This window comes from Saimiri boliviensis, chromosome 14 (genome assembly GCF_048565385.1).
Source record: "Saimiri boliviensis isolate mSaiBol1 chromosome 14, mSaiBol1.pri, whole genome shotgun sequence".
Taxonomy (NCBI): domain Eukaryota; kingdom Metazoa; phylum Chordata; class Mammalia; order Primates; family Cebidae; genus Saimiri; species Saimiri boliviensis.
In genome coordinates this window covers 74,068,582-74,096,005 of record NC_133462.1, presented here as the reverse complement: position 1 = coordinate 74,096,005, position 27,424 = coordinate 74,068,582, and the positions used below count along the sequence as shown (strand labels likewise).

Here is a 27,424-nt window from a genome sequence, read left to right as displayed (position 1 = left end):
CCCCCTGCTGGTCTCCAGGGAAAGCGCCTCTCCTGAAACCAGAGAAGTCCACCCAAGCTATCCTGTTTCCTTAGCTCCTAGGAAAGCGATATGACCCGTCCATCCCCACTTCTCAAAGCCTCACATGAATTTTTTGGGGGGTACTCTCTTCACCCTTAAGCGCTGAGAAAAATTCCGGGGCGGGAGCGATGCGGCGAATGTATTAATACAGCCCCTTCTCAAAACCGATCATGCAGCATCCCGGTCATGCCTCACCCTGGGAGAATGAGGCAGTTCACGTGGGCATGGGGGTAGTGAGCAGGGAGACGAATTACAGGCTCTTAGGTCCTCACTGCTGACAGTGTGGTCAGTGGACCACCAGCAGCAGCAGCAGCAGCACCTGGGAGCTCGTTAGAAATGCAGACTCTCAAGTCCCTCAGCCCCAACCCTGATGAATCAGAATCACCATTTCAAGGAGGTCTCGGGGAGTTTCAGGTTCTGAGCTCGCTTTGAGGCTCTGCGGATGTTTTGCAGCATATTCCGTTTTGATTTTGTTTAAAGGTCACAGTGACAACTAAGTTTGCAGCTGGATTCAAATTCGAGCTCCACAATGTAATAAATGTGAGACCTTAGGCAAGTGCTTAACCTCTCTGAGTTCATCATCTATAAAATAATGAAAAGCACTGTAAGTCAACTCTTCAACTTTCAGGACATCGTTCATCCGAAATCTGAAATCCAATAACTGTGCACTGTCTTCTAACACAGCCATAATTTATCTAGAGGTACTGCTTAGAAATGTCTCACTCTGATGGTGACCTTAGTTCTATTTGTCCCTAGAGATCCACAAGATCTTTTGTCTGGAAGTTTTCTGCTCACTGGATAATAGTGACAGTGGAATTGTCCTCATCCTTGTGCTCGAGTCCTTGGAAACCAAATGACCCCAGAAATATCATGAAAGAGATCTTTAGGTCCCAGAGGAATTGAATGGCTTAGACATCAACCTTCTTAACAAGAGGCTGGGCCAGAGATTTCTCAAGATCCCTTCAGCCTTGGTGTTCTATACACCTTGATTTATAAGATGGTCTTGATCTTTTCCAATTAAAATTCTGTTTAGTAGAGATACACAGCAAGATTTCAGTTCTTCCACAAGAAAACTGCTGTATGGCACAGAAAAATATCTGTGTAATATTTTTTGTTTCTTCTTAATTAGTTTTTTTTATTCTCCCTTAGGAAAACAAAAAGCTCTTTCTCCTGACTTACCAAAAACTAAAATACTGACTACTATCACTGTGATGAGATTCCTAGTCTCAGGAACTGAAGTCTTTAAACAACCAGGGGACCCTCTGCCCCTAGAATAAGAACACATTAGAAGTCTATTCTGCTAGCTCAAGGAGGTAAGTTCTTCTGGTAAAAAAGTATCATGTGTGTGTCTGTCTGTCTGTGTGTATGGTACATACATAGTACAAATATACATACACATGTGTATTTGAGATAGGGTCTCCCTGTTGCCCAGGCTGGAATACAGCAGTGTGATCATAGCTCACTGCAGCCTTGAACTCCTAGGCCCAAGGGATCCTCCTGCCTCAGACTCCCAGATGGCTTGAACTACAGGTACACACCAGTACACCTGGCTAATTTTTCTATTTTTTGTAAAGACAAGGTCTCAGTATGTGGTCCAGGGAGGTGTTGAACTCCTGAGCTCAAGCAATTTACCCACCTCAGCATCCCAAAGTTCTGGGATTACAGGCATGAGCCACCATTCCCAGTCATATCTTCAAAATATTAATAGGGAAAAATATTGCTGGGGTACTTAAGTTGTGCCAAGTTCTACAGGGGGATCGAGACCAGCCTGGGGAACATGAGGAAACCCTGTCTCTACTAAAATACAAAAAATCAGCCGGGCATGGTGGCGTGCACCTGTAGTCCCAGCTACTGGGGAGGCTCAGGCAGGAGAATTTCTTGAACCCAGAAGGCGGAGGTTGCAGTGAGCTGAGATTGTGCCACTGCACTCCAGCCTGGGTGACAGAGCAAGACTCCATCTCAAAAAAAAAAAAAAAAAAAAAAAAAAAAAAAAAAAAGAGTGCCTGCCCCTCCAGACTTACAATCTAGTGGAGAAGGCATAATTTAATAAAAATGCCATGATGGACATGTACCCAGAACATCAAGGGAGGGAGTTAAAGAGTGCATGTAGGCCAGGTGCAGTGGCTTACACCTGTAATCCCAGCACTTTGGGAGGCCAAGGCATGTAAATCGCTGGATCCCAGGAGTTCGAGACTAGCCTGGGCAACATGGTGAAACCCTTTCTCTACTACACACACACACACACACACACACACAAATTAGTTGGGCATGGCACAGTGGTGCAAGCCAGTAGTCCCAACTACTTGGGAAGCTGAGGTGGGAGCATCAATTGAGCCCAGGGGTTCATGGTTGCAATAAGCCCTGATCACACCACAGTACTCCAACCTGGGCAACAGAGCAAGACTTTGCCTCAAAACAAAAAGAAATCAGTACATGTAGAACTGTTAGGACTGTCTGATGGAAGAAGTGGCCTCTGAGGTGGCCTTTGACAGGTGAGTTGGAATGGGATGAGTAGATGAGACATGCATGAGTATTCCAAGTTCCCGGACCAGCCCAAGCTGAGAGCTCAGGTTCAGGGGCAGATTCTGAGAATGGCAAGTTAGATCTCCAGTGATGGGATGCAGTGTAGACACAGCCAGGAAGGCAGGGTGGCTGGAGTTTCCCCCTCTGTAAAATGAGAGGGTTCAAGCACTGAGGGCCTCTCTAGTCAGCCATTCCAGAATTCACTTAGGGTCTGTGGTAGGGACCCTGAGGTCATCCTGAAGAGTTTGAGTGATATGGACATGAGGAGCCAGTGTAGACTTCTGATCAGAGCCATGCCGTAGGAAGGCCCCGCAGATAGCAAGTGAGGGATGAGTGTCAGGGTCGGGCTTACTCTGGGAGACCAGCGAGGTGGTCTCTTCCACATCTAGAGAGGAGGCAGTGGAGCCTTGCAGCCCAGCAGTGGAAGAAGGGGAATGGATGCTGGAGGCATCCTGATGTGAAATTCACAGAACTGGCTGCCAGTTCTGTGATGCCCTGCTTGAGGATTCTCCCAGCTGGGAATTAAAAGACCAGTAAGACCTCACCCTCCTGGTTCGATTTAAAGGATATATACACTGAAGGCAGAAATAAAGGTCCATGAGCAAAGACGACTATGAGGCAGTGTCTGAGCAGTGAGAAGGGTCTCAGAAACGCTGTAGCCGTAAATGCTCTGAACTTGGGGGAAATGCTACAAATATGCAAACTGGTTTTTAAGCTCTGTTCAGATCAGGAAGAAGGAAGCAACAAACTCATTCTCAGAAGCAGATGGCACAGTGGTATAATACTAGCAGATAACCACTCCCTGGCAGGAGAGAAGTGATGACCCAGGTAGGAGAGGAAGAAGCAAGCAAGTGACATGGGGCTGTTCTGAATCTGCCCAAGTCCTTCTCAGACCAGCCCATCCAAGCAACCCAGAGAACTCTGCACCTGGCAGCCTTTTCTGCAGGCCCATGAAGAGGGAGGCAGGCATCAGGCAGGATGTGAGCAAATTCATTCATTCAGCAGATGTTTGCCAACCTACATTCTAGGTGCTGGTAACATGGTGAACCAAAGAGAACCAAACAATACCTGGCTTCCAGAACGATATTCTGATTCACAAAATAGGCCACAGGTGGGCTTTTAAAGCACAAACCAGTGAGCTTGACAGCAACTGTGCACCCGTTTCTAGAAGAGATTTAGTAGGTGGTCTGCAGCCCTGTGGAACCATCCGGGATCCCTGTCTCGCAGCCTGTGTTTCTGAACGGCGAGTCACAGAGGACTCAGCTTGTTTCCAACCTGACAGGGTTACCCTTTTCTAGAAACTCTAGGAATTTGGCAGGGCATTTGACAGTCTCTCAGGGTATCCCCGACCCCCACTCATTGCTAATCGAACAAAGACTGCACATAAAAGTACACCATAAAAGGGAAATTTAGGCTGCACTTAATAGATGTGCTTTGTATTACGGAATCAGAAAGACCTAGAGAGGCAAACAGACCTAACGAGACCACCGAGCGTCAGTAAATAAATCAACCATTCTGCAGTGCGCAGAAACCTCACGTGCTGATTCTCTGAGCCCTCTTTAGAGAACAGTAGTCAGTTGTCAGACTTTTACCCCGCTGTGCTAATCCCCGATGCTAATGATTGTTGCTGCTCAGGCCTGTGATGGGTCTGAGGAAAAACGTGGGTGGGAGCTCGCTTTCCATTTTGCTCGCATGAACGGACTGCCTGTTCCTGGCGGTGGAGTGCGTTTTGCACTCATGTTTGTACAAGTGAGCTGCCCTCCCTCTCTGACCGCATTAGCCTGAGTGTGAGCTGCCTGGGGCCCAATCACACCTGCCTGGCCCCAGCTTCCCCGCCCAGTGGTGCTCCAGGGTGCTGCCGCCCCCACCCCGGACTACGGCAGAGCCCTGGTCGCCGGCGCCGCTCCTGACACCTTGTCCCGCCGCGCGGGTGACAGGTAGAGGGCAGCAGCGCGCTCCGGGTCCGGAGCGGGGCCTTGGTCATCCAGAAACCCGCTGCAGGTCCGCTGCGGAGAGGGCCGGGGCCAGATGGGCTAGAGGCGAGGGCAGCCCGGTGCAGGGGTGGGATCACTCTGCAAGAGGAAGAGACAGAGGAGACGTGGAGAGGTAGCGCTGAGCACACGGCGTATTGGACTCTGCACACGGGTCTGGGCCCCAGTGTGCCTGGCGCGTGGTTCTGCGAGTGGAGCCCAGCCGTCAGGTGTAGCCGTGCAGGAGGCTGGCAGACCGGCTAGAAGCGCAAGGAGGCACCGCAGCTGGAGGTGTCTGGAGGTGTCGAAAGAGGGTTTGAAGAGAAAGCCCGGAGGGCCTGGAATGGTGTGGAGGCATGCGGAGGCTGACATCAGGAAAGGCAGGGACGGCTTCAGGGCACAACAGCTGGAGGGGGTGACCGTGCCTAGGGTCGGAGAGAAGGCCCTCCTGTCAGCGGTAGAAGGACATGACTGCAAGTTGTCCACGTTCTTGGAGTTTTGAACAAAGAATTGGACAAACCGCTCAGCAAAGCAAAGAGGTGAGCAACAAAAGAACAAAACCAGGGATTTATTGAAGACGAAAGTACACTCCGCAGTGTTGGGGCAGACCTGAGCAGCGGCTCAAGGGCCCAGACGTAGAATCTTCTTGGGTCCAAATACCCGCTAGAGGTTTCCCATTGGCCGCTTCATGCTCGCCTTATGTGAATGAAGACTTCATGCTCACCTTATGTGAATGAAGACTTCATGCTCACCTTGTGTGAATGAAGACTTCATGCTCACCTTGTGTGAATGAAGACTTCATGCTCACCTTGTGTGAATGAAGACTTCATGCTCACCTTGTGTGAATGAAGACTTCATGCTCACCTTGTGTGAATGAAGACTTCATGCTCACCTTGTGTGAATGAAGACTTCATGCTCACCTTGTGTGAATGAAGACTTCATGCTCACCTTGTGTGAATGAAGTGGTGGCCTGCAATCAGGCTGATTGGTTGCAGAAAGCAGCCGACCAGAGGCTGAACTGAAGTTACAAAGGCTGCGCTCCTGTGCAAATATCTGATTGGTTGCAAAAAGCAAATATCCGATTGCTTGCAAAAGGCAACCAATCAGAAGCTAGAAGAAAGTTACAAAGTTATATTTCTATGCAAATGAAGACTTGTGGACAGCAGCCATTCAGAGGCTAAAGTTGCAAAGTTGCAAAGGAAGACACCTGCAATCAGTCTGATTAGTTGTAGACAGCCAATTTCCCATCTACTGTGCAGAAAAGGTCAAAGGGAGTAGCCTTTGGTCCTTTTGTTACTTAGGCCTGGAAAGTGAGGGTTTTCCTTTCTATTTAGTTCTAGGAAGTCAGCGTGAAACTGCCTTAGGTTCCCTGCCTCCACACCCTTTTCTCCTGCCTCACTCCCACATCGTTCCATTGTCAGGAATAACGGACTCTGTGGGTAAGGTGGACCTCCAGATGAAGATGAAGGTAGAAAGGGAGGAGAGGCTGAGAGGATAGATAAGGGCAGATAAGCCCTTTGTGATTGAGGGGAAGTGACCACAGATCAGCAGATGATGACTGAGAGACAGGCTGGAGCCGGACCGCGGCCCTGAACAACACATCAGCCATGCCCAGAGATGCCAGGCTTAGAGGTTAGCATGCAGTACACAGAGCTGCGTGGCCTTAAGTTACTTAACTTCTCCAGCTTCAGTTCCCTCATCCATAAAACGGTACCTAGAGTCATGGTATCCAGTAATAATACCTACAAAAGACTGAGAGGATGATGGAAGGGGGGGAGCTCCCAGCTGTGCGGGGAGGAGTGTACAGGCGGGGGTAACCCACCATATGGTATTGTAGGGATCGGTGTCTATTTCTGTCCTCCCTCCAGTCTCTAGCCTCGTGGTTCTCAGGCATGGGTATGCATCAGAATGACCCAGATGCATTTAAAAAAAAAACACTGCCAGGCCCCAGCCCCCAGGGCTTCTGATTCAGTGGGGCTGAGGTAAGGCCCGGTAATCTGCATTGCTCGCTAAGTTCAGGTGCTGCTGCTGCTCCTGCTGCTGCTGCTGCTGCTCCTGCTGCTGCTGCTGCTGGTTCCGGGACTGCCCTGGGGGCAACACTGCTCTGGAGTCTCTACAGCCCCAGCAGGGACTCTTGTTGAGGAATGACGGGCACATAGCGGGAACCAGGCCTAGGACGAGTAAAATGAAGACAAACAAATTTCCAGATTCAGCGCAAGAAGAGGTAGTGCTGAATGAAAAGGCGATCACTCCAGCAGAGCCTTAAAGTCGTAGTGGTTTATGAAGGAAGTTAGAATTGTACCTGGGGAGCAAGTGCTGAGGTTAATGGCAGTGTAATCCCGCATCTATTTTATTGGAACTGTCGTCAGAGGCAGAATGCTGGGCTGGAGGGGTGGCTCTAGCAATGCTGTGAACTTGACAATGCCCATTTGTTGGGCATGGTTCCAGTGGAATGCTGTATTGTGCCTCTAGAGAACTTATTTGTCCTGGAAGAGTTCACTTTGTCCACTGCCCTCGAGCCTTTATCCAAGGCTAAACCCGCATTCTGTTCTCACATTTGGAATTGGTCCAGGATTTTTATACCTGTGTGAATTTGGAGAAACTCTCCCAGACACCCATTTGGAAATGGATTCATGTTTTTCTCAGACAGTGAGTCCTCCATGCTTGCTGTTCCAATGGCCCTCCAGGTTTGGGCCCCGCACCCGCCAGGAGAAGCGTTCCTTCTGTAGCTTCCACCTGACCACAGCCAGCCCAAGCCCCGCTCAGAACCCGGGCCTGCCAGCAAGCCTGTGACTGGTGTTATCTGTTTGGCATCAAGCATTAACTTGGCACAGGAGCAGCCCTGGCTCAGCTGGAGGCATCCACAATATGTGGGTGCTCCAGGAGCAGAGGCACTCCCGAAATGCAGGCGGTGTTTTCTGCAGAGATACCATGGCCATAACTCCCCAAGTGAAGGTGAGCAGCTCTGCTGTCCAGGCAATTAAGTCAAGAAAGAGAACCAGCCCAGCTAATGGCTCGGATTAAAGCTAAATGAATTCAGCTCAAATGAAAGGGATACTGACCCTTCTCCCTCTGGCCTCATTATCTTAATTAACAGTGCTTGGCAGGAGTATCGAGGCCTGCATTGATTGTGCTGTTTCTGTTTTTCCCCCTCAAAGCCCTAGATACAAGTTAAATCAGCCTTAATAATAAAAACCCAATACTCAACAGCCCTCAGATTTTCTTACCAGCCCTTCTTCCTCTAAGAGAATCACCTGGTTTCTGAGTTGGAGGGGAACCATTAGGCCAGCACTTCTCAAAGCGTGGCCTGAGTCCACTAGCCTCAAAAGTGACGGGGATACAGCTCTAACGTGCACTTTCCAGGCCTCAGAGGCCTGTGGAACTGGAATATTGGTAAGTCAGCTTTGGGTATCTGTAGTGAGTTTTTGGGTTTAATTTACTGTTTTAAATTGTGGTAACATAGACGTAAAATATATACTTCATATAAGTGGATTCATACAATACGTGTTCTTTTGTAACTGGTGTATTTCACTCAGCATGATGTCTTCAAAGTTCATCCATCTTGTACCATGTATCAAAATTCCATTCCTTTTTAAGGCTAAAAAATACCCCGTTATAAAGACAACAGATTTTCTTCATTTATTCATTCATTGGTGGACCTTTGGGTTGTTTCCACCCTTTGGCTATAGTGATGCTATTATGAATATTGGTGTGCAAATATCTGTTGAGTTTCTGCTTTCAATTCTTTTGGGTACACACCCAGAAGCGGAATCGCCGGGCCATGCGGCAGTTAGTTCTGTGTTGCATTGTTTGTCAGTACTGTTTTTAGGCAGCCCACGTGGTTCTAAGGTGCAGTCAGGGTTGCAGGTAGAAGACCAGGTGATCAGACTGTCTGCCGGTGGAATCACCTGAAGATTCTGAACAACCCCGGATGCCCAAGCCACACCCCACACCAACTACATCAGCTTTTCTCAGATGGGACCCAGACACTTGTGTTTTTTAAAGGTCCCCTGGTGATTCCAGTGTGTGGCCAAGGTTGAGAACCATTAGTTTTCATCGGTGATTCTCAAACTTGAGTGTGTATAAAATTCACACAATGGCTAAGGATACAGATTCCTGAGAGAGCACCCCCCCGCAACCTGCAAACCCAAGAAGCTCATTTAATGCATCTGTGGTCAGCCTGGGCTTCCTGGGTCTGAAGACTTCCCAGGTGATTCTAATGTGTAGCCAAGGCTGAGAGCTACTAATCTTGTTTAGTCTTTCAACGAAACATGAGGACACTGAGTCTGTGAGAGGTGACACACTCTGCCCAAGTCCCTGAGCTCATTAGGGCCTGAGTCTGCACTCATGCCCAGGGCTGATTTTCAAGACAGTCCCGTGAGTTCTCCATACTCTGCCTCACAGGTGCAGGGGGTAGAATCATATATAGAACCTGCATCTTTTCTGCTCTTAATTTGAACTGTAATCCTTGAATTAGAGTATAGTCGATGCTGCTGTAAGGCTTGTGTTGGAATGTAAATTTGTGTTCTAACATGATTGATGTTTTAGGGAACAATATTAACGTGTTAGGGAAATCATTGATATGCTAGAAAATAATATCAACATATTCAAGAATGTGAATTTCACATTTGCTTATGTGCAATTTCTTGCATGTAAAGGCAGAAAACTGCACCCAGCTGAGCCAAGCCACAAAAGAATACGCAAAATACACCTCCAATGTAAGTTGGCTACCTCATTCTCCATGTGTGATCTGAGCCATATGCACCCACATCTGTTGCTGTAACTTCCCCGCTGATACCAAATAACCCTTCTTCCCTCATTCACAGTAACTCACTGGCCGGGCGCAGTGGCTCATGCCTATAATCCCAGCAATTTGGGAGGCCGAGGTGGGTGGATCATCTGAGGTCAGAATTTGAGTCTAGCTTGGGCAACATGGTGAAACACCATCTCTACTAAAAATACAAAAATTAGCCAGGCATGGTGGTGCATGCCTGAAATCCCAGCTACTCAGGAGGCTGAGGCAGGAGAATCACTTGAGCCTGGGAGGTGGAGACTGCAGTGAGCTGGATTGCATTCCATCCTGGGTGCCAGACCTAGACTTCGTCTCAAAAAAATAAAAATAACTCACAAGCTGCAGAGCTTCAAATGCCCACTTCCACAAACAAACTGCTGGTCGTTTTCAAAGTCAAGTGCCATATTTATTATAGTACTTATTATGCATTTCTTAAGCCACCATAAGGGAGGGGCTCCAATCCTTTTTTTTTTTTTTTTTTCAGACGGAGTCTTGCTCTTGTCACCCAGGCTGGAGTGTAATGGCACAATTTTGGGTCACTGCAACCTCCGCCTCTTGGGTTCAAGCGATTCTCCTGCCTCAAACTCCCTAATAGCTGAGATTACAGGCGTCTGCCACCACACACAGCTTATTTTTGTATTTGTGGTAGAGACGGGGTTTCACCATGTTGTCCAGGCTGGTCTCGAACTCCTGACCTCAGGTGATTCCCCCGCCTCGGACTCCCAAAGTGCTTGGGATTACAGGCATGAGCCACAACACTCGGCCCAATCCTTTCTTTATATGCCACTGAAAAGTTTTCCAGTGTGAATCACTCCAGCTCCATTTTTCCCATGAGCCCTGTGTTTTTCATTGTGTGATTTTGCATAGCGCAATTGCTTGTAAAAAGGAATGTGTGTGTCGCCTGATGGAAGAACTAATTGTAGCAGTAATTATACACATTGCTTTTTAGCATCCTTTTAACGATGGTTGAGAATCGCACTGCCCCCTTGAGAAATTGTTTCTGTCCCTCCCTTTCCTCCCTCTATAACCGCTAGACGGCGCACTCCTCCGCTGGGGTCGGGCTCTGTCCTCTGCGCCTTTGCAGTGGCAACCTCAGCCGCGTGGAGCCCGTCCTTGCACTCTCTTCTCACGGAGGTTTGATCGGGTCTGGAACAACTTCACAGTCTGGTTCTCCTCTTTAGATTAGATTTCCCCAATCCCAGTGCTCATTCGAGATTTACTTCCGCCCGTTTTAGCTCTGGCTCCCGTTCGGTGGGCACTTCCTCCCATGCTCTCTGCAGGAGCTGCCTCTCTGCACACCTCTGTTCGCCTGCTCACCTGGTTCCTCTGCTTACCTGTCCAGCCATTTAACCCACAGAGATCTACTTCAGAGACAAAAATGTCATTATTTCATGCCTTTCTGTACTTCATAAAGAAATTGGTCTGCGTGCTGTCTTTGTAATATAACATAAGCCCTGATAATGTTCTTTCACATCCATTTGTTCAGCTGGCCTTATCCACCTTCCTTACTTTCATTTTAGCTTCCCTATTATAGACTTGAAAATTTGCTATCCCGGAACATACTTTGTTTGGGGCTTTCACTCATCTTTACCACAAATTCAAGGTCACGCCGTGGCATATGTTGGAAATCAACACTGAGTCATCCATAAAAACAGATAATTTAGGCCAGGTGTAATCCCAGGCATAATCCTCATGCCTGCAATCCCAGCAATCTGGGAGGCTGAGGCAAGTGGATCACCTGAGTTTGAGAGTTCAAGACCAGCCTGACCAACATGGAGAAACCTTGTCTCTACTAAAAACACAAAATTAGCTGGGCGTGGTGGCACATGCCTGTAATCCCAGCTACTCAGGAGGCTGGGGCAGGAGAATCACTTGAACCTGGGAGGCGGAGGTTGCATTGAGCCAAGATGAAGCCATTGCACTCCAGCCTGGACAAGAGCAAAACTCTGTCTCAAAAGAATTTAAACTAAAATAACTGTTCTTTGGAGCTGGCATTCTCACTCCCATGTCTTCAGGGATTTCTCTGGTTTCATGAGATGAGAATTTCTGTTTGGATAAAATAGCAGCTGCAAAATCGTCAGCAACTTGGGGTCCAAGTTTGTTCTTTCCTGTAAATACTGGTTGTTCAATATTGGAACATATTTCTTACAGTCACTTAAAATCCTCATTTCTGAAATCAAAATTTTGATTCTCTTTTCTTCTTGAATAGAGATCAGCAAACTATGGTCTGTGTTTGGACTGTAAAACCTGAAATATTTACCCTTTGGCCCTTTAGAGAAAATGCTTTCCAACCCCTGTTCTGGAACCTAAAGTGTGATTGTTTAACAGAAACTAAGGGTCCTTGAATGTGACATGGAGATGGACAGGCCCCAGGAAATCAGTGAATCCTCTGAAACTGGGTTCAAAATTGGATTTGTGATGCAAATGTGCATTTTTGTAGGAAAAAGAACCAAAGCTATCATCAGAGTCTCAAAGGAGTCCAAGACTTCAAAAGGTTTAAAAACATGTTGTCTGCTTATGGGCAGTGTGACTGAGCACAAGAACCCACCATAACACCCTCAGGTGTGAGCAATGAGGCGGATGTGCTTACATGCCCAGTAGGGCACTCAGAATCCACTTCTTACTGTAAAATGTGGAAAAGACTTTGTGAAACCCAATACAAATACGGTCTTTCCATTACCATTTATTTTCCTCCTTGGGTGGCAAAGCCTGATTCCCCCCACCCCACCGTTCTTGTCTCATCTGAAGTCCATCTTCAGACTCTTCACCCCAGGAACCACTGAGTCAGGGCTCAGGCTTCCAACCACACACCCTTATCTCTATCTTCCAGCCTTAAACAATTACATGCCAGGAACCCTGGAGCTGGATTTAGGGCCCATTGCAGTAACTGCCTCTCATCTTGTTCCTTATGATATCTGTCCGTCTCTTCATAGATGCCACTCTGCTCTTTTTCAGTTGATTTATCATCATGATGAGTATTTGATATTATTGGACACTGTGGGATGTCAGTGATGAATGTGTAATTGAGGATGGCAGAGACAGAACAGAGCACCTCCCATGGCACCTGTGAAAGCCTGTCCCAAACCTTGCAGGTAGGAGGGATGGCGTTTGCCTTTAGGATTTTCTTCTGAACTGTGACACCCACATCTTTCCTGATTGGTTTCTATTTTCTTTCAATAATTCTTCATTTTATCTGTTGAGATCACTTTGAACTTTTGTCTCGTTTTCCAAAATGCAGCCTCCCGCCTGAGTGTGTCATGTATAAATGCAAGGTCATTAGCTCCGAGGCCCACTCAAAGCTGCAAGAAATTCATTGAGACAGGAAGTGGCTCTTTTTTTTTTTTTTTTTGCATTACTCAATCTCATCACCTACAAAAGAAACGAACACTGGCCAGGCACATGCCTGTAATCCCAGCACTTTGGGAGGCAGAGGTGGGCTGATTGCTTGAGCCCAGGAGTTCTAGACCAGTCTGGGCAATGTGGCAAAACCCTGTCTCTACAAAAAAAAAATTACAAAAATTAGCTGGCATGGTGGCATCCAACTGTGCTCACAGTTACTTAGGAGGCTGGGGTGGGACGATCACTTGAGCCTGGGAAATTGAGGCTGCAGTGAGCTATAATCGCACCACTGCACGCCAGCCTGGACAGCAGAGTGAGACCATGTCTCAAACAAAGCAAAACAGTCACAAACTATGTCGGTGGAAAGAATACATAGGATTCGCAGGATTCCTGGCTTTAGTCATCAGAGTGCCTGGCATGAATGTGGAAAAAGATCTGAAATCTCCACCTCTCCACCCTGCAGCGCCAGCAGACCCAGGCCTCTGTTTTACACCAAAATATTTGAAATGCCCCCTTTATTATTTTGAAATGGCATTCATAGATGTAACATAATCCACCTACACGCATAATTTTATGGAAGTCAGTATAATGTCCCAACTGGGATATAGAAAAGAAATAAGAGGGGAAGTAATTTGTAATGAGTTGGTACATGTCTCAATATGTGAATGCTTGTGTGCAACTAGAAGATGAAATGAGCTAAACACTCACACCTACTTATAAAGGATATGCTTGGATTTAAGAAAAGTAAGATAATATTCAACTGACATTTCTTAAACTTTTTTTTCCCCAAGGCAGAGTCCTGCTCTGTTGCTCAGGCTAGAGTGCAGTGGCACAAACACAGCTCACTGCAGCCTCAAACTCCCACCTCAGCCTCCCGAGTAGCTGGGACTACAGGTATGCACCACCATGCCCAGCTGATTTTTGCATGGTTTTGTAGATATGGGTTTTTGCCATGTTGCCCGGGGTTGGTCTTAAACTTCTGGGATCAAGTGATCTACCTGCCTTGGCCTCTCAAGGTGCTGGGATTACAGGAGTGAACCTCCACGCCCTGCCTCTTCTCTAACATTTTTATTACATTTGACGTTTTGAAATGAGGAGTAAGTAAATTGCTCACACTGTAGGACGTTGGTGTTAGCTGCTCCTCTCCCTCGAACATTGGGCCTCTCCAGAGCCCTTCCTTACTTCCTTCAGGTCCCTGCCCTAATCTTGTTACATCAGAGACGCCTTTTCTGACTCCTCTCTATAAAGAGCAGCCACTGCACCAGCCTTGGCAGCCCCATCTCCTTTTTCCACTTTAATTGCCTCCATTGCATTTACCTCCACCTGTCAGTACCTATTTCCTCTTTCATTGTCGCCTCTTCGTCCACCAGAATGTAAGCTCCATGAGGGCAGTCTTGGTCTATTTTGTTCACAGCTGTATTTCCAGCTTTTAAAACAGTGCCCGAGGCTTGGTGTGCTGGCTCACACCTGTAATCCCAGCACTTTGGGATTTTGGGACTTTGGGAGGCTGAGGCGGGTGGATCACCTGAGGTCAGGAGTTTGACACCACCCTGGCCAACATGGTGAAACCCCGTCTCTACTAAAAACACAAAAATTAGTCGGGCATGATGGCACACACCTCTAATCCCAGCTTCTCGGAAGGCTGAGGTGAGAGGATCATTTGAACCCAGGAGGCAGAGGTTGCAGTGAGCTGAGATAGCACCACTGCACTCCAGCCGGGGTGACAGAATGAGACCCTGTCTCAAATAAATTAATAATAAATAAAACACATAATACGTGCTCAGCACATGCTTTTTGAATGAGTTATTGAGGGAAAAAAACTATTCAAGATAATGTTGACAGTCAACAGAGCTGAATCGTGCAAGTCCTTGTAGGATTTTATTTCAAGTACAGTGGGAAGGAAGGGTAGAACCCTGTACAAAGAGGAGTGATATCAACCAGATTATGTTTTTAAAAGAACTGCTGGCTGCTGTTTGGAAAATGAAAGCAAGACCAGAAATAAGAGAGCCAGTGAGGAGTCTCAGGGGGGCCCACACAAAGACATGGCGGCCGCTTACAGGAGGGCAGTGGGTCGGCTTGGGAGGTGGCACCAATGGGACTTGCGGATGGATTGGACATGGGGGGATGCTTAAAAGAATGAGGGCGACTCTGCCGTGTTGTCACCCTGAGCCTCTGGATGGATATGGTAAAGCCGTTTAGAGTGGTGATAACCATTCTCGCCAAGTTTTTCCTAACAATTACTAGATGCCTGAGTTTGATACTTTGAGTCCACCCAGGCACCGATGCCTACTTTCGATTTGCTATAGCTCACGGTTTCTGTGGAACCCCAACACAAAGCACAACCTCGTCAGAGCTAGCCCACACCTCCAGGACCGTGACTGCTCCAGGCTTAATCTCCAGTACTGACACTTCTGCCTGTGATGCTGTCTCATGGGATTCTTGCTCTTTATAAATCATTGCCTTCTTCCTATTACTTTCATTTATTTTTTCTCTCATTCTCCTGCCCTCTGAGCCATGTAACTCTTCCTTTACCTTCCAACAGAGGCCTTTTGTTACATTTAGAGCAAATTTAATGCATTGCAGATACCAAAGATGGAGGTGCTATGCAAATATTAGACACTAAGCTCTCTGCGGGTGGGGTCCTTGCATGTTTTCTCCTCATAGCACCCACCACAATACTTGAAACATAAGCCAGACACATTTATTGATCACCATTTCTGCTGCACCGGTAAAGAAAACACAACCCAGACAGATGGTCAACTCCCCCACAAGACTTAAGCAAGTTGGCCGGCCTCTGTTTGTTGAACACTCACACAGTCAATCGCACAGCTGCCAGGTGAGCACTAGGTACTTATCACACTTTAATGAAACTGATCGCATCTGACTCTTTCTGGGGATGGCAGAAAGGGCCCAATTTCTGCATGATGGGATGGACCGTGCGTGGAGTAAGTTCGGATAAATGGAGATGGACCAGTAGCCTAGACAAGTTAAGGGAGAAATTAAGTGAATTTATTTTCCACTCATCAGCCGAGCCTTCTGTGGGCTGGGAGGGAGGTGCCTGGCTGAAGTGAAGCAATGTCATGTCTCTTCCAGCTGTTTTCTCCAGCTCCCCTCAGCAAATCATAAATGAATAAACAAATGAATGAATGAACAAAGAGTTATTATAGGCCGGGCACGGTGGCTCAAGCCTGTAATCCCAGCACTTTGGGAGGCCGAGGCGGGTGGATCACGAGGTCGAGAGATCGAGACCATCCAGGTCAACATGGTGAAACCCCGTCTCTACTAAAAATACAAAAAATTAGCTGGGCATGGTGGCACGTGCCTGTAATCCCAGCTACTCGGGAGGCTGAGGCAGGAGAATTGCCTGAACCCAGGAGGCGGAGGTTGCGGTGAGCCGAGATCGCGCCATTGCACTCCAGCCTGGGCAACAAGAGCGAAACTCCGTCTCAAAAAAAAAAAAAAAAAAAAAAAAAAAAAAAAAAAAAAATAGTTATTATAGGGATTAAGTGAAGGCAGGATGTGGTGGCTCATGCCTGTAATCCCAGCACATTGGGAGGCTGAGATGGGAGGATTGCTTGAGCCCAGGAGTTCAAGACCAGCCTGGGCAACGAAGTGAGACCCCCATCTCTGTTTTTTCATTTTAATTTAGAATAATAAAAAATTTTAAAGAAGATTAAGTGAAATGTTTATTAATTACCTAGAATAGTGCCTAGTGAATAGAAAATTCAACATAACTGTTTGACAGAGAATGACCAAGAATAGGACAGGCATGGTGGCTCATACCTGTAATCCCAGCATTTCGGTAGGTTGAGGCGTGCAGGTCACTTGAACTCATGAGTTGGAGACCAGTTTGGGCAACATGGTGAAACCCCATTTCCACTAAAAATACAAAAATTAGCTGGGCATGGTGGCATATGCCTGTAGTTCCAGCTTATCAGGAGGCTGAGATGGGAGGATGGCTTGAACCCAGGAGGCAGAGGTGGCAGTGAGCTGTGATCATACCCCTGCACTCCAGCCTGGGCGACAGAGTGAGACCTTGTCTCAGAAAAACAGAAGGAGTAAGAATAGCTTTGTCTGTATGTGCCAGCAGCCATGTTTGTGGAGTCAGAGGAACAAAGGGGTTGAAGGGAGCAGGTACATCATAGAGAATACCCCTAGGATCTAAAGACCCCGCTGCAATACCTCAAGCTTAGATGGCTGTGTTTTCATTCTCACTTCTTCTCCATAGGATCATGGGAGACCACCTGGACCTTCTCCTAAGAGTGGTGCTTGTGGCCAGTCCTGTGTTTGGAATTCCTTCCTGCTCCTTTGATGGTCAGATAGCCTTATATCGTTTCTGCAATCTCACCCAGGTCCCCCGGGTCCTCAACACCACCGAGAGGCTCCTGCTGAGCTTCAACTATATCAGGACAGTCACTGCTTCATCCTTCCCCTTCCTGGAGCAGCTGCAGCTGCTGGAGCTCGGGAGCCAGTATACCCCCTTGACCATCGACAAGGAGGCCTTCAGAAACCTGCCCAACCTTAGAATCTTGGACCTAGGAGACAGTCAGATAAGCTTCTTGCACCCAGATGCTTTTCAGGGACTGTTCCATCTGTTCGAACTTAGACTGTTTTTCTGTGGTCTCTCCAATGCTGTATTAAAAGATGGTTATTTCAGAAATTTAAAGTCTTTAACTCGCTTGGATCTTTCAAAAAATCAGATTCGTAGTGTTTACCTTCATCCTTCATTTGGGGAGTTGAAGTCCTTAAAGTCCATAGATTTTTCCTCTAACCAAATATTCCTTGTATGTGAACATGAGCTCAAACCCCTCCAAGGGAAAACGCTCTCCTTCCTTAGCCTCGCGGCTAATAATTTGTACAGCAGAGTCTCAGTGGACTGGGGAAAATGTATGAACCCCTTCAGAAACATGGTGCTGGAGACTCTAGATGTTTCTGGAAATGGCTGGACAGTGGACATCACAGGAAACTTCAGCAATGCCATCACCGGAAGTCAGGCCTTCTCTCTGACTCTTGCCTACCACACCATGGGTGCCTCATTTGGCTTCCATAACATCAAAGATCCTAACCAGAGCACATTTGCTGGCCTGGCCAGATGTTCCGTGAGACACCTGGATCTTTCACATGGGTTTATCTTCTCCCTGAACTCTCGAGTCTTTGAGAGACTCAGGGATTTGAAGGTTCTGAACCTTGCCTACAACAAGATAAATAAGATTGCAGATGAAGCATTTTACGGACTTGACAAGCTCCAAGTTCTCAATTTGTCATATAACCTTATAGGGGAACTTTACGATTGGAATTTCTATGGATTACCTAAGATAACCAACATTGATTTGCAAAAGAATCACATTGGAATAATTCAGGACCAAACATTCAAATTCCTGGAAACATTACAGACCTTGGATCTCCGAGACAATGCTCTTACAACCATTTATTTTATTCCAAGCATACCTAACATCTTCTTGGGTGGCAATAAACTAGCAACTTTGCCAAAGATCAACCTTACAGCCAACTTCATCCACTTATCAGAAAACAGGCTAGAAAATCTAGATATTCTCTACTTTCTCCTACAGGTACCTCATCTCCAGATTCTCATTTTAAATCAAAACCGCTTATCCTCCTGTAATGGAGGTCAGACCTCTTCAGAGAATCCCAGCTTAGAACAGCTTTTCCTTGGAGAAAATATGTTGCAACTTGCCTGGGAAACTGGGCTCTGTTGGGATGTTTTTGAGGGACTTTCTCATCTTCAAGTTCTGTATTTGAATAATAACTATCTTAGTTTCCTTCCACCAGCAATATTTAGCCATCTGACTGCATTAAGGGGACTAAGCCTCAACTCCAACAGGCTGACAGTTCTTTCTCACAATGATTTACCTGCTAATTTAGAGATCCTGGACATATCCAGAAACCAGCTCCTAGCTCCCGATCCTAATTTATTTGTATCACTTAATATCTTGGATATAACTCATAACAAGTTCATTTGTGAATGTGAACTTAGCACTTTTGTCAATTGGCTTAATCATACCAATGTCACTATAGTTGGACCTCCTGCGGACATATATTGCGTGTACCCTGATTCGTTCTCTGGGGTTTCCCTCTTCTCTCTTTCCACGGAAGATTGTGATGAAGAGGAAATCTTAAAGTCCCTAAAGTTCTCCCTTTTCATCGGATGCACTGTCACTCTGACTCTGTTCCTCATGGCCAGCCTCATTGTCGCCAGGTTCCGGGGCTTTTGTTTTATCTGTTATAAGATGGCCCAGAAACTGGTATTCAAGGACCATCCCCAGGGACCTGATAGGTACAAATATGATGCCTATTTCTGCTTCAGCAGCAAAGACTTCGAGTGGGTGCAGAATGCTTTGCTCAAACACCTGGACACTCAATACAGTGACCAAAACAGATTTCACCTGTGCTTTGAAGAAAGAGACTTTGTCCCAGGAGAAAATCACATTGCCAACATCCAGGACGCCATCTGGAACAGTAGAAAGATTGTCTGTCTTGTGAGCAGACACTTCCTTAGAGATGGCTGGTGCCTTGAAGCCTTCAGTTACGCCCAGGGCAGGTGCTTATCTGACCTGAACGGCGCTCTCATCATGGTAGTGGTTGGATCCTTGTCCCAGTACCAGTTGATGAAACATCAATCCATCAGAGGCTTTGTACAGAAACAGCAGTACTTGAGGTGGCCTGAGGATCTCCAGGATATTGGCTGGTTTCTTCATAAACTCTCTCAACAGATACTAAAGAAAGAAAAAGAAAGTAAGAAAGACAATAATATTTCATTGCAAACTGTAGCAACCGTATCCTAATCAAAGGAGCAATTTCCAACTTACCTCAAGCCACAAATAACTCTTCACTTTGTATTTGCACCAAGTTACCATTTGGGGGTCCTCTCCAGAGGGGGTTTTTTTTTTTTTTTGCTACTATGGAAACAACATAAATCTCTCGATTTTCATATCAACACAGTGTTCTGTCTCACTAACTTCCAAATGGAAAATAATAGATCTAGAAAATTGCAACTGCCCTTAGAGGTTCCCAGTCTCCATTGATTTTCTTTCAGATCCAATAATACTGTTCTGTCCTGCTGTGTTAATTATGGAATGTGTCCTAATCATGGGAAGGGCACCTTGGGAGAAGTTGCAGATGGCTGATGTGCTTTTTCTAGCATTCACCTCAAGAATGGGATGGTCAATAATTCTGGGTTCTCTGTGTTCTGCAAAACAACATTAAGGAGAAAACAAACAGAAGCACATTTTCTTCTTTTGCCATAGAATCAATGCTGATGTTGAGTGCAAGTCACATTTTGTCATAGAGAAGAGGTATCCCCAAAGAAGCTGAGATGAATGAGAATCACTACCTCTCTGTGGCTGTACTTCATGCTCTTCCCTTCAGCTTCTCCAGGTCTTGCCCTCGTGAGCCAGGAACTTTCCTTCACATGCCACCTTTATTTCAGCCCGGCCTTTAAGACCTTCCATGATTTATCACCAACCTCCCTTTCCAGCTTTATTCCCTTCCATGCCTCATTTATCAGCTGCTCTGGATTGAGTTCTGATTCAGCTGTGGATAGGTCGTGTAACCTCGGCCATGTGAGGCCCTTGCTGGGCCTGGATTTTCTCACGTAACAGTATCTGTATCGTAGAGTTCCTGTGAAAATTAAGTTGGCCAAGGATGTGAGGGCCTCTCAGATCTTCTCCTTCGTTTCCCTAATGACCACAGAGAACACATGTGCCTTCTGAGGGCAGTAGCAATTTTACCGAAGTTGTATTTTTTTATCTTAAAAGACATCTATGTATATTTTCCATTCTGTTCCTTTTTTCATGTTTTTTTTTTTAATATAGAAATGTGTTTTTTGAAAAAGGATTAAGAACATTTAAAACAAGGAAAGTGTGCCAAAATTAGCCCATAGCTTCACACACTGCCTCCTCCAAGTCCAGCATAACTCCAGGTCAGCTCCAGCAGTTTGAGGGGTACACGTGGATCTGGGACTCAGCACTCCAAATGGTCACCGTCTTCCTCTCACTGGGCCTCTCAATCCTGACTACACACACACACACACACACACACACACACACACACGCACTCACACACACACACTAGCTAGTCTCATTCCACTTTCTTGGGCCACTTCGAATCAATGAGACTGAGCTTGCCCTGCACCCAGCGATGGAATTATTTTCACACACACCGTGCAGGGCCACTCTACCTCTTTCTTCTGGATTCTTCTCCCATCTCTGCACATCCATCCCACGTGTTCTTCAAAATCCAGCCCACGAAGCTCCCTGGGATCCCCCTAACCCAAAGTCCCGTCTCCCTTTTGTGAAAACTCTTGGCGCTTTTTCTGGTCTTTTAAAAGTAGCACTAACTACGACTTCCTGTCTGCTTTGTTCTGAGCCTGTCTGGCCGCCTGCCCCTCTGGACTACAAGTTCCATGAGGAAAGACCGTGTCTTTCGTGTCCCGCCCTCACTGGCTGCAACACATCTCTTATGGTTTGGGGACCATTCAAGGCTTTCCCACCTACACATCTGCCCATGCATCTTCCTCCCCATGGAATTTCTTCTCTCCATCCCTATCCCTCATCTGCCTGGTGAATTTCCTTGATTAACATGACTGCCCATCCCACATGATCCCAGTGGCAGACTTTCTGTCACTGAGACATGACATTGTGTTGCACCAGTGTGTTTATGCCTGTGTGTGGACTATGTAGTGTGTGAAACCCTGCCATCAGGACCTTATCTTGTTGATCTGTGTATCCCAGGCCCAGCATGCTGCCTGGCCCACAGTAAGTGCTTAATAAATGTCTCATGGATGAATGAAGTATATTGGGAAGCCCAGCCTCCCTCATATCAGCACCTGCTGCTATTAGACTTTTCACTGGAGGGTCAGGGAGGACGAGGGCCTGAGAGAGCAGGATGTCCATGGGGGTGCTGAGTGGTGAGCTGAAGAGGGCAGGAGAGCACAGGCTGTCAGACACCCCTGAACACGATTTCAAATGGCTGGGCGTGGCACAGGGCTCCTGGGTCATGGGAAAGTGGCAGCCTGGATTAGCAACTAGGAGTGGGACTAGAGTGCAGGGCTGAAGGGTGGGGAGGAAAACAGAACCCACAGGCATCTGCAATGAATAAGGTCTCCTTGAACCTTTGCTAAGAAATACAGTAAAACAAGGCCAGGCACTGGGGGCTCAAGCCTGTAATCCCAGCACTATGGGAGGCCAAGGTGGGCTGATCACTTGACAACATGGTGAAACCCCATCTGTACTAAAAATGCAAATATGAGCTGGGCTTGGTGGTGCACGCCTGTAATCCCAGCTGCTCAGGAGGCTGAGGCAGGAGAGTTGCTCGAACCTGAGAGGCAGGGATTACAGTGAGCCCAGATGGCACCACTGCACTCCAGCCTGGGTGACAGAGCAAGATCCTATCTCAAAAAATAAAGAAAAAGAAAAAAAAATACAATAAAACAAAAGTATACTATGCCAGTAACAGGTATCACCTCAAATCCGGAAGACTGTGGGAAGACCACTCCGCCTCGGCTTCCGCTCTCCTGTCCCGCCTGCGGCTCAGCCATGGTTTCCCCCAGCTCTTGCGGTGTGTGGGGGCACCCAGGACGCTGAAGAAATGTCCTGGTCAGAACACCTTGTAAGAACGGGACTCCTAGGGAAAGAGGTTTCCTAGTTCAGCTAGGGGCTGGGGCTAGTGCTACCCCAGGGACCTCCCTCGGTTTGGGTGACCATCGTTACGACTCTATTTTCCAAACCAAACCTGGGACACGTAAAATGACAAGTGCAGGTGTATTTACAGGAAAAACAAGCTGAAACACAGACAACTCTCGGTGCAGGAAAGGAGTCCATCCCACAACCTTTTCTAATCTTATTTAAAAACACAAATTGCAGGTAATTTTCCTAATGAAACACATTTAAAAAGCACCTTTTGTGGTCTTTGTATAGAGTGTATGCGGTCCTGTTCACTTCTACATCCTAGTCGCTGTTGGGTTCAACACACCACTCTATTTTGAAACTTCCCTTTTCTGGCAAAGATCCAACACTTACTAATATTAATTCTTTCATTCTCTCTCTTTTTTTTTTTTTTTTTTGAGACAGAGTCTCGCTCTGTTGCGAGGTGCCAGGCTAGAGTGCAGTGGTGCAATCTCTGCTCACCACAACCTCCGCCTCCCAGGTTCAAGCAGTTCTCCTGCCTCAGCCTCCTGAGTAGCTGGGACTACAAGTGCGAGCCACCATGACCAGCTAATTTTTGTATTTTAGTAGAGACAGGATTTCACTATGTTGGCCAGATGGTCTTGATCTCTTGACCTTATGATCTGCCTGCCTCGGCCTCCCAAAGTGCTGGGATTACAGGTGTGAGCCACTGCACCCAACTACTAAAATTCTTCTTCTCTCTTCCATGGTTAGGCCCAGCAGCTGGAATTCTTTTTGAGGCCATTTTCCCAAGTCTTCATCCTGTCACAAGAGTTGCTGTGTCTATGACAAAAGGAAGACCCAACGGAGCCATGCTGGGAAGTGGGCACCGGGGAGTCTGCTGAGAAGCTGGTTGCTAAGTGACTGTCCTGCTCTCCACTGCACAGCCATTCAAAGCCAGGCCTCAGGAAATAAATTCCACATAGCATGCTCTGGGGTCACGTCAAAATAGTGGGAAACTGCCACAGTTCAGTCTCAGAATGGCTAGAGCTTTCTGTAGTTGAAACTGAGACTATTCTGGAAAGATCTAGAATATTGACTAGAGCTGCCGAAAACTTCAAAGAGAATCGCACTCATGCCAAATACAACTGACTCTGAAAATTCCTTGCCAATCACATGCACTTGCAGTGAATGATGTTTCAGAGAGTCTTGATATTATGTAAAGCAAATGTGGTTTGAAGTTTTAAATCATGAAAGAACCACATTAAGAGGATAAGAGACTGTGGAGTAAAAGTTTCATATAGTTAAATGCTCATGTACCACAATATCATGAATAAATGTGTCTACAATATTAAATCAAGAAATCGCATTCTAAATATATAAATTGAGAAGTATGAAAACACCAGAAGAAATAACCACATGAATTAATGATGATTGCCCAAGGGAGTTCTGCCCAGTTCTTCCATTGGGAGCATCTAGAAAAGCTGGAGAAACTATTTTTTAGAATCTATTTAAAGACACTGGAAAGCTGAGTAAATAGGGCCAAGAGGCAAGAGAAGACAGAAATCAAGAAAGATGACTACGTTGCAATTAAGACCATCTATTCACCAAAAAAAGACCATCCATAAATGGAAAGGGAAACCTTAGCATGGAGGGAGATATTTGTAATACACATATCCAAAAAGCACTCACAGGCAAAATCTAAAAGAACTTCTACAAATCAATAAGAAAAAGACCACAGAAAAGAACAATGGACGTGACACTTAAGAATTTCACAAAAGGATATCCAATATCCAATAAGGAAATGAAAAGATATTCAACCTCCTTTAGTCATCAGAGACATGCAAACTGAGACCACATTGCAATCCCACTACTCACCCACCGGAATGGCTAAAATTCAGATGACTGACAGTACCAAGTATTGGCAAGGCTGTGGCGCAACTGAAACTCTCCTGCGTGATTGGTGAGAATGTGAATTGGCGTACTGTAAACCAGGGGTCCACAACCCTGGGGCCACTGAGGAAGCGGGTCACACAGCAGGAGGTGAGCGGCAGGCCAGCAAGAAACTTCATCTGTGTTTGCAGCCACTCCCCGTCATTGCATTACTGCCTGAGCTCTGCCTCCTGTCAGACCAACCGAGGTGTTAGATTCTCATAGGAGCTGGAACCCTATTATGAACTTCTTGTAGGAGGGATCTAGGTTGTTTGTCCCTTATGAGAATCTAATGCCTGATTATCCGCCATTGTCTCCCATCACCCCCAGATGGGACCATTTAGTTGCAGGAAAACAAGCTCAGGGCTCTCACTGATTCTACATTGTGGTGAATTGTATGATTATTTCATTATATATTGCAATGTGATAATATTAGAAATAAAGTGCACAATGAATGCAATGCTCTTGAATCATCCTGAAACCACCCTGCCCCATCCCGTGCCAGTTGGTGCAAAAAGTGTCTTCCACAAAACCTGTCCCTAGTGGCAAAAAGTTTGAAGACTGCTACTTTTATTTTATTTTATTTTGAGATGGAGTCTCACTCTGTTGCCCAGGCTGGAGTGTGGTGGCACAATCTCAGCTCACTGTAACCTCCACCTCCCAGGTTTAAGCAATTGTCCTGCCTCCACCTCCCAAGTAGCTAGTATTACAGGTGTGTGCCACCACACCCAGCTATTTTTTATTTTTATTTTTAGTAGAGATGGGGTTTTGCCATGTTGGCCAGGCTGGTATTGAACTCCTGACCTCAAATGATCTGCCTGCCTGGGCTCCCAAAGTGCTGGGATTACAGGCATGAGCCCCTGTGCCCGGCTGGAGACTGCTACTTTAAAGAACAGTTAGTCATCTACTAAAGTTGAACCACACATGCCCTGTGATGCTGCAGCTCTGCTCATAGGTGTACACACACTAGAAATCCATGCACTTAGGCACCAAAACACACCTACAAAAACGTTGAGAGCAGCATTATTTGTAGTAGCCAACATTGGAAACAACCCATGTGTCTGTCAATCACAAAATAGATCAATAAATTGTGGTAATTGAAAGCCCTACAGAAATGACAATTAGCTACTTACAGCTACGTGTAACAACATAAGTGAATCTTGAAAAAAAATGTTAAGTCAAAGAAGGAAAGCATAATGATGACATACCGAGTGGTTGCAATTTGAGAAATTTTAACAAGGCAGGACTCATCTGTGGTGATAATGAGGATAGTGGCCACCTTCGGGGAAGAGGGTTAACACCAGAGGGGGCTTTTTTCTAGGATGCTGGGTCTGTTTCATGGCCTCACCTGGGTGACAGCAACAGTAACACTTTTGATGATGCATCTTATCTGCGCTGATGAATCTGCCCACTTTTCTGTGAGATACTAGTTTTCCATTTGAAAACAATTTTTAAGAATTAGGCAGATTTTTTGGCTAAAGGAATAGAAACAGGTAGCAGGCTAATTCAGGTAAAGCTTATGGGACATGCTCCCCAAGATACCTTATTTTTGTCAGGGATGGCCTCTGATCTAAATGTGTTTCCATGCTCTGCTCCCACCAAAGGAAAAACACAAGTGATTATCCTGGAGGGCCTAGGGAGATGGGAGGAGTCAGAGGACTGCCAGCTTTGATTACAAGTATTTGGTGTTATTTAAAGTTTAACTCTGTGCATGCATTTCATTAATAATACTTCAAGTAGGCAAAAACAAAAATAAATATGCACTTAGATAAAATTGAGACAGTAACTTCTGCCCTAGGCAGAAGATAGAAAATCTAGAAATAACTAGCCAGAATTCTAAAATTAAGCCACCAACAAAGAAAAAAAATTATTTCAACAGGTGAATATACATACAAATGATATATGTACACACACAAATATATAATATATAGATTATATCATATATATTACATATAATGTTTTGCCCAATTTTATTTTTCTTAAGATTAAAGGCACTTTTAATTTGTTTTACTTAGCAATTAAATATTTGATTTCTTCATGACCACAATAACTTCCATTTAGATAGACCTTTTAAGAAATTAAACACTTTTATTTCACAGAAAATTCCATGGAAAGAACTCACTAAGGCTCCCATGGTCCTCTTAGACGCCACAGTCCAGGAGAGTCTGACAAGGTGGCTTTATTCCTGAAACTCAGGGACCTGATCCAACACGCTGGAAATTGTGTTTCTTTTCCCAGCTCAGGCTATTCACCTCCTCGGGCCCCTATTTTCCTGTCTCCTCCCCAGGAAGGTTGCGATAAAAATCAATGACATCATGTCTCATCAGACCCCAGCCACCCTTCAGGAAGCAGGTGCTTTGGCGGAGTGGAGGCTGGGGCATTTTTCTGCTGTGCTGGCCTGGGTCTGCCGTTCAAGTAGCCCTAGGGGCCTAACACTTGAGGTCACCTTCATGTTTTTTCCAGTGACCTTGGCCCAGCTGCAGCTGTGTTATAGTGCCAGAGTCCTCCAGGCCTGCAGCTTGTGCCGAGCCTGGAGGGATTTGCAAAAATAAGTCACGAGTGGTTTCTGCACACTGGTCCCTGTGAAAATAAAAGAAGCTTTTGGGAGTGGGATCTAGGGATCGCCACTGGTGCTTCTAAGGAAGACATTCAGGCTTAGTTGTAAAACAAAGGAGAAGCTAGTGTGGGGAGTTCCTAGCTGGCAAGGGACAACCCCAACATGAGCCTTGGGCCAGGAGTTGCCCAGCTGGCTTCTGGGCTTGGAATGAGAATGTGGAGTTGCCATCTTAGCTGTTTCACTCTTTGGAGCCTCAGAGTTTGGTTTGTTGTTATTTTCCCCCAGGATTAAAAGATACATAGAGCTAATTAGCATAGTTTCCGGCACAAAATAAATGCACGTTAACACCTGGTAGGGCAGAGAGTGAAACCATGTTGTAGAAAAGTAGACCATCTAGGTTTTCCTGGGTTTCACGGGTCTGCTTCTCATTCCCCTGGTCTGGACAGTTCCTTGTCTATGGGCTGAATCTAATCTCTTTGAAGGTCAAGGCAATGCCTCTAGAAATCTGAGAAGAAAATCAGTAAGCTGGGGTTTTCTCAAACATACAATAAAATGAGTACATTCTAAGTGTACATTTCAAGGTCTACACCCATGTATCCATGACCTCAATCAACACATAGAATGTTTC

At 46.1% G+C, this 27,424-nt stretch overlaps 1 protein-coding gene across 6 annotated transcripts in view; it reads left to right on the top strand.

Annotated features, from left to right (window-relative positions):
• The window catches only part of TLR5 (toll like receptor 5), a 29,599-nt gene extending 9,960 nt beyond the window's left edge, over positions 1-19,639 (top strand). For 2 of the 6 annotated variants that reach the window (XM_074385239.1, XM_010340914.3), the window contains exons 2-4: positions 1,210-1,373; positions 12,301-12,437; positions 16,913-19,639. In XM_074385239.1, the coding sequence (XP_074241340.1) occupies positions 12,403-12,437; positions 16,913-19,487 (2,610 nt within the window). In that variant the 5' untranslated portion in view covers positions 1,210-1,373; positions 12,301-12,402 and the 3' untranslated portion in view covers positions 19,488-19,639. Of the gene's footprint in view, positions 1-6; positions 1,374-12,300; positions 12,438-16,912 lie in introns of those variants that run through there. The other 4 variants (XM_074385237.1, XM_010340916.3, XM_010340915.3 and 1 more) reach the window with 4 other exon arrangements.
• The last annotated feature ends 7,785 nt before the right edge of the window (positions 19,640-27,424 follow it).